The 11,006-nt window shown below is 43.3% G+C and overlaps 1 protein-coding gene across 1 annotated transcript in view; it reads right to left on the bottom strand.

Annotated features, from left to right (window-relative positions):
- MYO5B (myosin VB) overlaps nucleotides 1-11,006 on the bottom strand; it is a 148,464-nt gene that overhangs the window by 29,894 nt on the left and 107,564 nt on the right. Inside the window, exons 22-26 of the mRNA XM_017734339.1 lie at nucleotides 9,650-9,892; nucleotides 4,789-4,873; nucleotides 3,280-3,428; nucleotides 2,425-2,544; nucleotides 1,206-1,343 (exon numbers count right to left, since the gene is read on the bottom strand). Of these exons, the coding sequence (XP_017589828.1) occupies nucleotides 1,206-1,343; nucleotides 2,425-2,544; nucleotides 3,280-3,428; nucleotides 4,789-4,873; nucleotides 9,650-9,892 (735 nt within the window). The remainder of the gene's footprint in view (nucleotides 1-1,205; nucleotides 1,344-2,424; nucleotides 2,545-3,279; nucleotides 3,429-4,788; nucleotides 4,874-9,649; nucleotides 9,893-11,006) is intronic.

Genomic DNA, 11,006 nt, shown 5'->3' with positions numbered 1-11,006 from the left:
TTTCATGTGTTTCCTGTAAATTGTTAGGGGTGATCGATAAGAATATCTAGTGAAGCAAGTAAATAACTACTGTTGATGATTTTGTTGAGTCTCTTACTGCATTTGTTCCAAGGCACACTGATCTCACACTGCAGAGTAATAACAAAAATAATTCCCAAACAAAGCAACATAAGTCCCAGGAATTTCAAATATGTTGCCGAGAGGGATGGCATTTGCCCAACAATTTGTAAAAGAGTGTCTTCAGTGCTTCAGGACACCAAGCACACAGCACTGCTGTTTCACAGCACACTGTGGCCTCTGACAAGCCACAGAGCCTCGGCTACAGATGGAAGGGAAAACACATACAAGAGATCTGCTATTAAAACCAACCCCCCATCCCAGCAGTCAGCTCACCACAACCTAGAGAGCTGTATTTTCAGACTTATGGACTCCTGTCCCCTAAGTTACCACTGGGCTGTCAGTAACCTTAATTTTTTTAATATACATGTTTTTAAATTGCTTTCAAGCAAGCAACCCAAACTGTAGGAAGTTTGTTTTCAGTTTGTTCTCACAAGGAAGGAAGAATACAGCAAAAGAATATCCCTGCCTTGCAACAGAAATGAAGAACCCATTCTTCTAACAGCTATCCTGATATTTCTGCTTTACTATACTACTTTTAACCTGTATTCCTCTATGATCATTACAGAGGAAAAAAAACCCAACCAAAAACACACAGATGATGATAATACAACCAAACTGAGGACACCAGCCTGACTGACCTGTGTGTGAAGGGCTTTTTAGCTCATGCCACACACTGCTGGATGGCGGGAAGCCAGGACAGCAAAGAAATGCTTGAATAACACAAATCATCCAAAATGGAGGGTTGCTGGACATGGAGGGTGCCACATGTGAGACACAGGGTCAGTGCTGGTGAAATAATGTGTGCCAGAACTGATTCTACACTTCACTGATTTGAAGATGCTAAGATACTGCCCTAAATACCTTATAACCAGTTTGTTTAAACAAACAAATAAAGCAGTTCTGTTCAGTTGTCCTTAGCTGACAAAAAAAAAAAGTTTATCTCCACTTTCCAGATGCCATTTGTAGCCTCTTATGTTGAACCTGCCACTCTCAAAGCTAAATTCCTACATCATGTGGCCTCAGGCAATCAAGGAAAGCCAGTTACAAATATGAAATATTAGTGTCCATGAAAAGATGCCTCTTGCCTGTGATTTCTGTCTCTCTTGCTCCTTTTTCTCCAGCTGGGTTTGCAGTTTCTTTCTCTCCAGCTCAAGCTCCCTCACTCGCTTCTGTAGCTTTAGGAAGAGGGTCATGTCCATGGCTGCTTTCTCCATCCCAACCTCCTGGAGAAGAACAGGAGAGAGAAAAAAAAGACCTCAGTGTCAGGGTTTTTAACCATGTACAGTGCCAGATGCCCCCTGACTGTACATCAGCCACAGTCAGGAATAGGACATCCTAAGAAACACATTTACTTCCAAATCCACATTTTAAACACCTGTTTTTACTGTCAGTAAAACAGCTGACTTGTTTTAATAAATCCCTAAATGCTTAAGAGCCCAATAGGTAACTGGGCTGATGGGGGCTAAGAACATCAGAAATGCCCTACTGGGTCCCTTTTAGTCAAGTATTTATTTGTTGGGGGGTTTTAGCTGCCTTCACCTGGAATACTTTATACCAGAGCATGGTCAATACTGATTCTTTTGACTTGAGAAAACGTTTTCAGAGCAGTTCAGAAATACTAAAGCAGCATAACACAGCAGCCAGCAAAGGGAAGTGGGGGCTTCTGCAGGAATGGTATTGGTACACAAAATAAGGTCCTGCCAGGGGGTGGCAGACCCTAGGGACATTCATCACCCACAAGCGCTCTCATGTCAAAAAAGTGGAGCTTAAAAAGCAGCCTGTTCTATCAGATGTGAGTAAAAAACACATTTCCCTTTTCCACAGGATTCTTGATAGCCGAGGAATAATTTATGCCGCTCTTTTCTGCATTAGGAGACTGTTGATTTGATTACAGGGGCTGTGCTGGCCAGCAAAGCATCCGTGAAGATGCATGGGAATGAAAATGCTTGGGGCAAGAGGGCAATGAATTCTGGTGTCCTTGCGGAGAAGGATCATGATACAGTCATGATCCATCAGTGCTGGGTGTAACTGCTGTGATGAATTTTCATCAGTCTTTAAGCTGGTATGGCCCAAAGACAGCACTTTGTTATTTTCAGAGCTCTGATGCTGCAAACAAGCAGAGTTTGCAGAGCACCATAACCCTGCAGTCCCTCTCACACAATTAACCACGCACTTCTACAGCATGGAATCAATTTTATCCATCGCACCTTATTGCCTGACCTGCACTGCCCCGCTGTGCTCCAAACCCCACACCCATCACCCCCAGAGCTGGGCTCCCCTGCTCTCCCTCCTGACTGACTGTACCTCCACCTGCTGTATCACATCCTCGGTGTCCCCGATCTCAGAGGTGCAGATGGATGGGTTGTTGGAATCAGACTCCAAGCTGCTCTGGTTGGATGGGTTTCTCCTGTGCCCCGGTGCTTGCTGCCAAGAAATGATGCAGACACATAAAGCACCTGGTGTTAAAGGATTCCTCTTGAAGTGTTGCTTATTTAGAGCAAATATGCGACTGTATACTAAAGTTACCTTATAGAGAACTACGTTTTCTAGGTTTTTATGCCCTAACCCTAAAATTCACATTAACACAAACTGCAAAAGTTACATAGAAGCTCAGTTTAAAAATTCTGCATGAATTAAAGGCTCTTCATGACACCAGATGCCTGGTAAGTGTAAACATGCAAATCTGAGCTCAAGGTTGTGCTGCTGACAGCACCCGCCAGGTTTAAACACTCAACCTTCCACCAAATCCAGCAGCACTCTGATTTTCAACACTTTTTCTAACACTTTAGCAATGCTGAACCTAAAGACTCCAAGTTTGGAAATTCTGAAGTCATATTGCTGGAGGTTTTTTTGGTTTGTTTTTTTAACCCAACACCTACACATGAGCGCCACTGACACAAAAGCAAAACAAGAACAAGCGTGATCCAGTTTTTGCTGAGAATCACAGACATCTCTAAGCCTTTCACAGAGAAGCATGGAAGACCAAACCCCTTTCTCAAGGCACACAAATGGTCTGGCTCCAGTGCAGAAAGGTATTCTTAGAAATACCAAGCACAAACTGCCCAGTAATGGCAGTTCTATTAAGTGTTTTGAGTTTGAGTGAGCCATGTTATCCAGGCACCAACATCAGGGAAACAGGGGTAATTCCACTTTCATTACCTTTATAATTGTCATTTCATCCCTCAAGTTGTCATATCTCTGCTCCAAATTTGAATACTCTTTTACCAGGTTCTGATAACGAGATCTCTCCTCTTCCAGCTCTTTCTTCATCTGGATATTTTCCTCAACCGTGTTTCGTGCAAATTCATCTTTAAAATAGGAAGAAAAAAAGAAATTATGAACTTTAGCTCAGAAACAAGTTTCTTGTAAACATGTGCAACAACAACTAATGAACAAAATACTCTCTTCCAAGAGCCTTTAAAATGCATGTAAGCATTCACTAATATTTAGAGAATATTACAATCTCTATTTGTCTCCTCAACATTGGAAACAGCTTGAGCTCTTCTGCTTGCAGAGCAGTCCTTTGCCTTGAGTTAAAGAGAAGGCTCCAACACCTACAAACCATCATTCAACTGTAGCAGCTCCAGCTCCCATGGGCCAGCCATAAACCCACTTAAGAAAAGACCAGCACAGTACAGAAATACATTAATGTTGAAAAAGTGGTACTTGCAGCATTTAAAACTTTCCCTTCTGCCTGCCACCAGCAGCTTTGGTACAGGAGCAAATCAACAACAGTAGCTCTTGTTCATGTCATCATCAGCCATTTACCATGGCAAGACTGTGGGAGTTCAGAGAATTTTATATCCAAATAAATTCAGTTACTTGTTAAAAACTCCTTCCTGGAAGCAAACCTGGTCCCTCCTGTTCCTGAGGAACCAGGCAAATATAGCCCATGTGTTGTTTTAAATGGGTGAACAACAAACCAACCCCCTCTACTTGCTTTCTCCCATCTTAGATGCTCCAAAAGCATCCTGTAAGGGATGAATAAATATCTGCAGCAAGTTTCTTCTTAACATGTTATCTTCATTCCTTTATTTTGGTGAGACCAAACGGCACTTCACAAGTACCATGGAGCAGTGACAGTTACATCCACAGCATGATGATCTCTGTAAATCCTGCTACAAAATTAAAGCTGAAAAGGATGACAAAAAATAGAAAAGCTCAATACATGCATGAGAGTCCCTTTTGTGAAATGGGATTTTCCCAGGTTGCTTCCCCTATGTATGACTTGTCAGCTAAGTCTCTGCATTTAAAAAGCACTCACAGACTCGTGTCACACTAGAGAAATCCTTTGTCACAGCTCAATAATGTGAATTGTGATGCCCCTTGGATCCTTTATTCATCATTCTTGGGACACTGCTATTCCCTACTCCAACAGCTTCACTGCCTCCCACACCACCTGCAAGAAATGCTCTAATATAACTGGACTAAAAGGCCTTTCTAGGTACTTTATTCTGTATTTCACCAATTAAACTGGCCTCTGGCATATCACCCACCAATAGGATAGCATGTACAGGGCGACTTGCACAACAAAATAGTGACAAAAGCCAGTAGGAAAGGGTCACAGGAAGACTAGCACTTTTCAAGGCACGGAAAATGAGCTTCAGGGGAGAAGATTAAGCCCTTGTCTAATGGAGGCATTACGATGCTACAGGCCGTTTTTCCTACCTTCAGACTGACAGAGAATCCTCCTGTTCAGCTCCTCTTTTTCCTGCTTCAGGAGAGCATTTTCTTCTTCCAGGTCGGAGATACGCTATGGAACAAGGGAGAGAGTTACTGCTGGCTGCAGGGCAGAGCTCCTGTGGGGATTAATTTCACCTGGCAGGAGACAGGGGGCTTTGTTCAGCCACTCTTTGCTCTTTGAAATATCTGTTCCCCTGTGCTTCGCCACTTGTCCTTTGTACGCCAGTAGCTGAAACACTGCTACAACAGAGACTAACTTTCCCTTTCCTGAGTGCATTTCTCCCTTAAATCAACGTTTTCAGCAGAACTGCAGGAGTGAAGCTCTTGCAAGTGATCAGGTCATCAAATCAGAGGTTTGTTTTTACATCTCCATGGCCTTCATCACTGTCGTCAAGTCACAGCCCCGAGTCACAGCTGCTGGGGAAATAAATCTGCTGATTGTTCCCAGAGATGTAGCACTTCAGGAGCCAAGATGGACACAGTGAATGTGAGCTGAGTGAATAGGTCAGGCTTTTTTAACTTATTGTACCAAATCCATTTAGTACAATGAGTCACTTCAGTGCTTCCCACAACTACAGAACCTCTGGTGCAGTGAGGAATGACACGTACCAGGGCCCCTGGCAATACAACAGCAGCATATTTAGCAATTATCAACAACAACAATTGCCTCGTAAAAAATAACGAGAACAGGAACTAAGTCCTGCGAAATGCTATTTTCACTTGTCACAACTGCAAGGCTGGACTGATGCTGACAGCAACCAATCCCAGAACACTATTCAACCTCAGGAATTCTGGTGCATTCAACAGCGCTATCTCAAAACACACAACCATCATATTATCAAGTGAAATACGCTGCCACAGCTAAGCAGGATGGTTCTGCTGCTGTCAGGTGGGAGAATGCACATCATCCCAGCACATGTCATTCCCTACGCCTGCTCCTTCACTTTCTGCAGCCACTGCTCAGGAAACAGCTACACACAGCAGAAGGATCTCAAGGCACCAACAATAAACAACACTGTAAACACCATAATAAGAGTTTTCAAAGCCCAAGAGTAATAATTTTGCTGTCACCACTAGATTAAATTTATAGGCAGCCCAGCTGGCATGCATTCCTAGCACAGATTTCAGTCTTCCACACAAGCATGTTCAAATTAAGGCATTTTATCAAACACTGCCTCTGCCAGATACATACTAATGCTGAGGACAAAAGCACAGTGAATATTTTCTTGTAAGTCACGACTGAATCAGTCCTATTCCATGCACAAACTGAAAAACCTCCCCACCCATTACTCTCCCTGTTCATTTACCCCAGCTGTCTGCACTACATCTGTCTGCACCTCTCCTAGAAGGCTGGAGTCTGGATGTGCAATTAGGAAGTGAAAAACCCCCAAGTTTAAGCATACAGAGCTACTGGTGTTTTAAATGCTGTGAACTGAGCCAAGATTTTAATATTCTGTGCCAAAACCAACTGCACTCCTTCACCATAAATCACATCTGCTATTCGATCAGCACTAGTGTCTTCAAGGCAGGAAGAATTCTTAAAAAATTGGAAAACAGATGCAGGAGTGATGGAATAGAAGGAAAACCTGTGCTGCAATGGGACAGCAAGGAACTGGACTTGTTTATCCCATCAGGAAAAGATTAAAGGCAATGGGATTAGTTCATTGGGTGCTGATAAGGAATTCTCTGCCCGAAGCTTTGATGGTTGGAAAACAAAACTGACAAAAATCTTGAGTATTCTCAGCTGTGCTGAGAGTGTATTTGGAAGAGAAAGACTTAGTAGAATCCACAACAATTATTCCCAGATTTTAAAATTTCTAATCCAGACTGGATACGGGTATTTCTAAAATGTCCTCTTGAGCCACTGAGCTTGTTTCCTGCATTTCTGTTTCTACGTGGAACAGGAAGAAGCTCATAGTTCCAAACCTATGTGTAACCAAGCCCAGTGGGAATGAGAATGGTCCACTACACACAGGGAGAGGCAAGGGAAGCAGGTCACACAACAGCCAAACAGCACAAACCCATCCCTGGTACCTACACAGGCACCTTTTGTACCTCTTGCCCACCTTCCCACAGGAAAGAGATTTTTGGAGGTGCTTCAAATGCAACAGCACCTGCTTTGAAAGATTTCTGTGGAAGATGCTGAGCAGGGAACGCTTGTGATGGCTGCAACCCTTATTATGTGTTACCCTGGAACAACCTGCTCATGAGATCAGCCGCCCATCCTCCCCCAGTCTTGTAAGGAAAGGACAATGGCATTTAGCATTTTCCTAATAAAATTCCTGGCCAGGCTGTGAATTATCCTAGCTTACCAAGTGAGAAGATTGCATGCTACCAAAAGCACCAGAAGGAGCTGTTGGTACTTACCCAGATGTTTCAAACTTTATCACAAAACTAAATAATAAGAGCTATTCTAAAATTAAGGACTTGGAGAGAATAGCTATGACAAAGAGATTAAAGGACTTTTTTTCCAATAACTAAATCTTAACTGACATGGATTTGCAGGAGCTGCAGAAAAATTAAAGGCTCATCCCAGTCTCACTGAGAAGTGAGATGTCTTTGAGAATCTGTCCCAGTACAACCACACCCATGGTGTCATCTTGATATTGAAGGTGAAAACTGCTTCTCACCTGACTTTAGTTTCATGACGCTCCCCAGCTTCTAGCAGATATTAGAACAACTCAAAAATCTCTTCCCAGAATTTTTCTTGGAAAATGTTCTGGATAAATTAATGTTTTTAGGAAGGAAACAGGTCCTCTTCGTCTTCCCACTGACAAGGAACCAAAGGGAGCAATGGAAACCTAATGCCAGAAATGGGAGCCTGCACTGCTCATTAGAAATGTTTTATAATTAAACTGTTTACTTTCATGGTAAAATGCACAGTATTTGCTCTGCTGTAGGCACTTTTACAACAACGAATAGCTTCTGCTTTGTTTTCATGCTTTTTAAAAGCATTTCTTCAGTGCTCAAAGGAGATTTGCAATCAAGAACAAAGAGACGCAGTTTATCCCCAGCTGCATCACCTTCAAAATCAAGCATCCTTTCGGTCCCTAAAAGCCTGTGCTGCAACCAGCTGATGAACATCTTATAATTCAGGATCTTATAATTTTAAAAGGAAATCACTGGTTTCACATGTCCCTGTGTGTGTGTGTGCACCACAGGTGCAAGGAGTGGAGTAAGCGATCACCTGGCAGCTCTTGATCCAGCCAAGAGACAGTAAGTGTACAGGCTGCTCACCTCTTTGAGAAGTGCACCCAAAAATGCATTTCAGTTGTGGCATCGGTTCAGGGTAAATCACCCTGACCGCAGTCCCCCACCGCAGCTTCTCACCCAAACCCACCACCTGAGGGTTCAGCCTCGAGGGGAGGCTGGCCACAGCAGTGGTGCTGTGTGAAGTGCACTAGAAGAGACTCATCTGGACATTCTTCCACTACAATAGAAACAGCTAATTCCAGGCTTTTTTCTTTTTTTTAATTTCCAAAAGTGACTCATCCTCAGGTTGTCACACACCAAGTACTGCTCTAGAATAACATCTGCAAAACAGCTTTTTCTTTGCAATTTATTGAGTAGAAAAGCCCTAAATTCTTTCCAATAGCACGGTCAAAGATTCAATTCAATTTCTGGCGCAGAAGAGATATCATGGATTTAACTTGAGCAGCAGAGGGAACTTGCATTTGCAGAGGGAAACTGAATTCATATCTCAGTGCCTCAGGTTAAGAGAACGGGTGTGCCTCAGAATTAATCTGATCAGCAAAGAAATTCAGGGCAAAAGGTCCATCTTTGCTATTGGCAAAACAAACTTTATAGTCTGAAGTCTCTTTCTCCCACTAGAATGCCTTCTTGTACAATGGTGGCAGTGTTGGACCACTTCCACCCCAAGAGATAAAGCTCAGGAGCTGGACTTGATTGTCCTTGCAGTTCCCTTCCAACCCAGGATATTCTATGGATTCACATGAAGGACGAAGAAAAAAATAAATATATTTAGTGTATATCCCAGGTCCAAACCCTATAAAAGCTCATAACAACCAGCAGCTGGTACTGGAGCAGTGCCTCTCCTCAGGAAGGGAAGGTGGTCCACACACAGGTCATACTCTCTGTGTACCTACAACACCAGACATGGCAGAAACTGAGCCTTGTGTCCCATCCCGGGCTGGGATGAGGAATATTTACATCTTCCTAATATATGCAGCATCTGTGACAACCCTCTCCAGTAATTCGCATTACATGCCACGAGGAATCACTGTATATACATGAAGCTCTGCTATATACATGAATCTTAGGATCTTAGCAGCCTCAAGTTGTGCCAGGGCAGGTTTAGATTGGATATTAGGGAAACTTTTTTCACTGAAAGGCTTGTAAAGCATTGGGACAGACTGCTAGACTGCTCAGGGCAGTGGTGGAGTCATCAGCCCTGTAAGTGTTCAAAAACCACATGGATGTGGCACTTGAGGACACAGTTTAGTGCTGAACACAGTGGTGCTGGGCTGGTGGTTGGACTTGGTGATTTTACAGGTCTTTTTCAACCTTTGCAACCCTGTGATTCCATGATGTTCATGGTTACTAAGCATCCTGATTTCCAGATGTGTTTGGGTTTGGGGTGTTCCCTTGAGGTTGGCAGCACAAAAGGCATTAGGACGGGGTGTCCTGACACAAAGCAGCTCTGCTCCTGCAGGGATGTCCACCTGTCCTTGCTGCCCCATGGGCTGGCTAAAGACAAATCCTAGGGGCCTTCAGCAACAGAAATAATAATCAAAGAACAGACACTCCCCTTCAGAGCTGTAAAGAGTGAGCTTTCACCACTATGGCCACCTGCAGGAGACAACCTGAGGCAGACTGACAGACGTACCTTCCTCAGCAGGTCCTTCTCCTTGCCGTGGCTGTCCTCTATGACCTCTCTCTCCCCATGAGCCTTCTCCAGCTCCATCCGGAGCTGCTCCATCTCTCCCTGCAGGCTGAGGAGCTGGTTGTCATCGCCCCGCTGGCTCTGTTGGTACTGCTGCAGCTCCTTCTTCAGCTTCTCCACCTCAGAGGAGTGGGCTGATGTCAGCATGGACAGCTGCTCATTCAGAAGCTTGTACTCCTTGTTCTGCAGTCAGCATCCCAAAAAGAAGAAAACAAGAGCACAAGTGATGTCAATGCATGCAGTGATGCACTACAAAAGCAACCACTCAAATCCTCGAGCCTGGTGGGTGACAAGCCCACAATAACAAATGTTACCATGCCTATGCTAATGAAGCTCATAAAGCTAAAAGCTATTTCTAAACTGTGACAAAAGCTCAATAATATTTTGGCAATGATTACAGAAGCATTTGTTAAATTGGTATTACACTGACATCACTCAGAGCAAAGGCAAACAACTCTTGGTAGCACTGGCAACCAAACCAAAATACTACACTTCTACTACAGCTTCCAAACAGTATTGCTTATTAATGCAATTGGTTTGCAATTTTGGGGGGGGTTGTAGTATTCCTTTTGCAGTTTACTCCTCTATTCCTGACTTCCATGGCTGCAGAAACCTGGGGTAAAAATGCAGAACTGCCGCCTCAAGCACAAGGAACTCCCAAAACTCCAGTTTTAAGTCAAGTGCCACCTCCGTCATCTTGTTATTTGCTCAGGTTTTCACTTTTGAAGCACTTAGCAGAGATTTGCTCCTGAGTTTTGAGAACTGGAAATTCAGCAGGCTTAGCTGATTTTTGGGCTTCAAATCGAAGTCAATGGGCTCCACATTGTACTAATAAAACATCATCATTATTAGACATCCAGAGGCCAAGGACCAAGAGCTGATTCATTAAGAGCCTACTACATAAGCCCTGTTGACTTTGGGTAGATAATCTTGATACCAAAAGAACCATTTTGAAATTTAAAATGCAGTCTGGGTTTTAAAGTTTTCTCTGATCATCCTTTTGGCCCCTCTTTATGTGACCTCTCATAGCACCCCTTCTCACTGCCTCTCAGTGCTCTGAAGCAAGACTAAGACACATCTCAAACGGAAAAACAAGTCAATGAGGCACATTAATATTTCTTCCTTTACTCCCTTGTAATCAATTATTAATGAACATCAAAATTCAGCATTCATATCATATTAGGAAATTATAATTTCTGCATGACCAAAGGCATTTCATAGAACCCTAAAATTATTTGAGCTGGAAGGGATAGGAAAGCTCATCCCATTCCACACCCTGCCATGGACAGGGACACCTTCC

Source organism: Corvus brachyrhynchos, unplaced genomic scaffold, assembly GCF_000691975.1.
Source record: "Corvus brachyrhynchos isolate BGI_N302 unplaced genomic scaffold, ASM69197v1 scaffold285, whole genome shotgun sequence".
Taxonomy (NCBI): Eukaryota; Metazoa; Chordata; class Aves; order Passeriformes; family Corvidae; genus Corvus; species Corvus brachyrhynchos.
The sequence above is the reverse complement of the archived record's forward strand: the minus strand, read 5'-3'. Positions and strand labels throughout refer to the sequence as shown.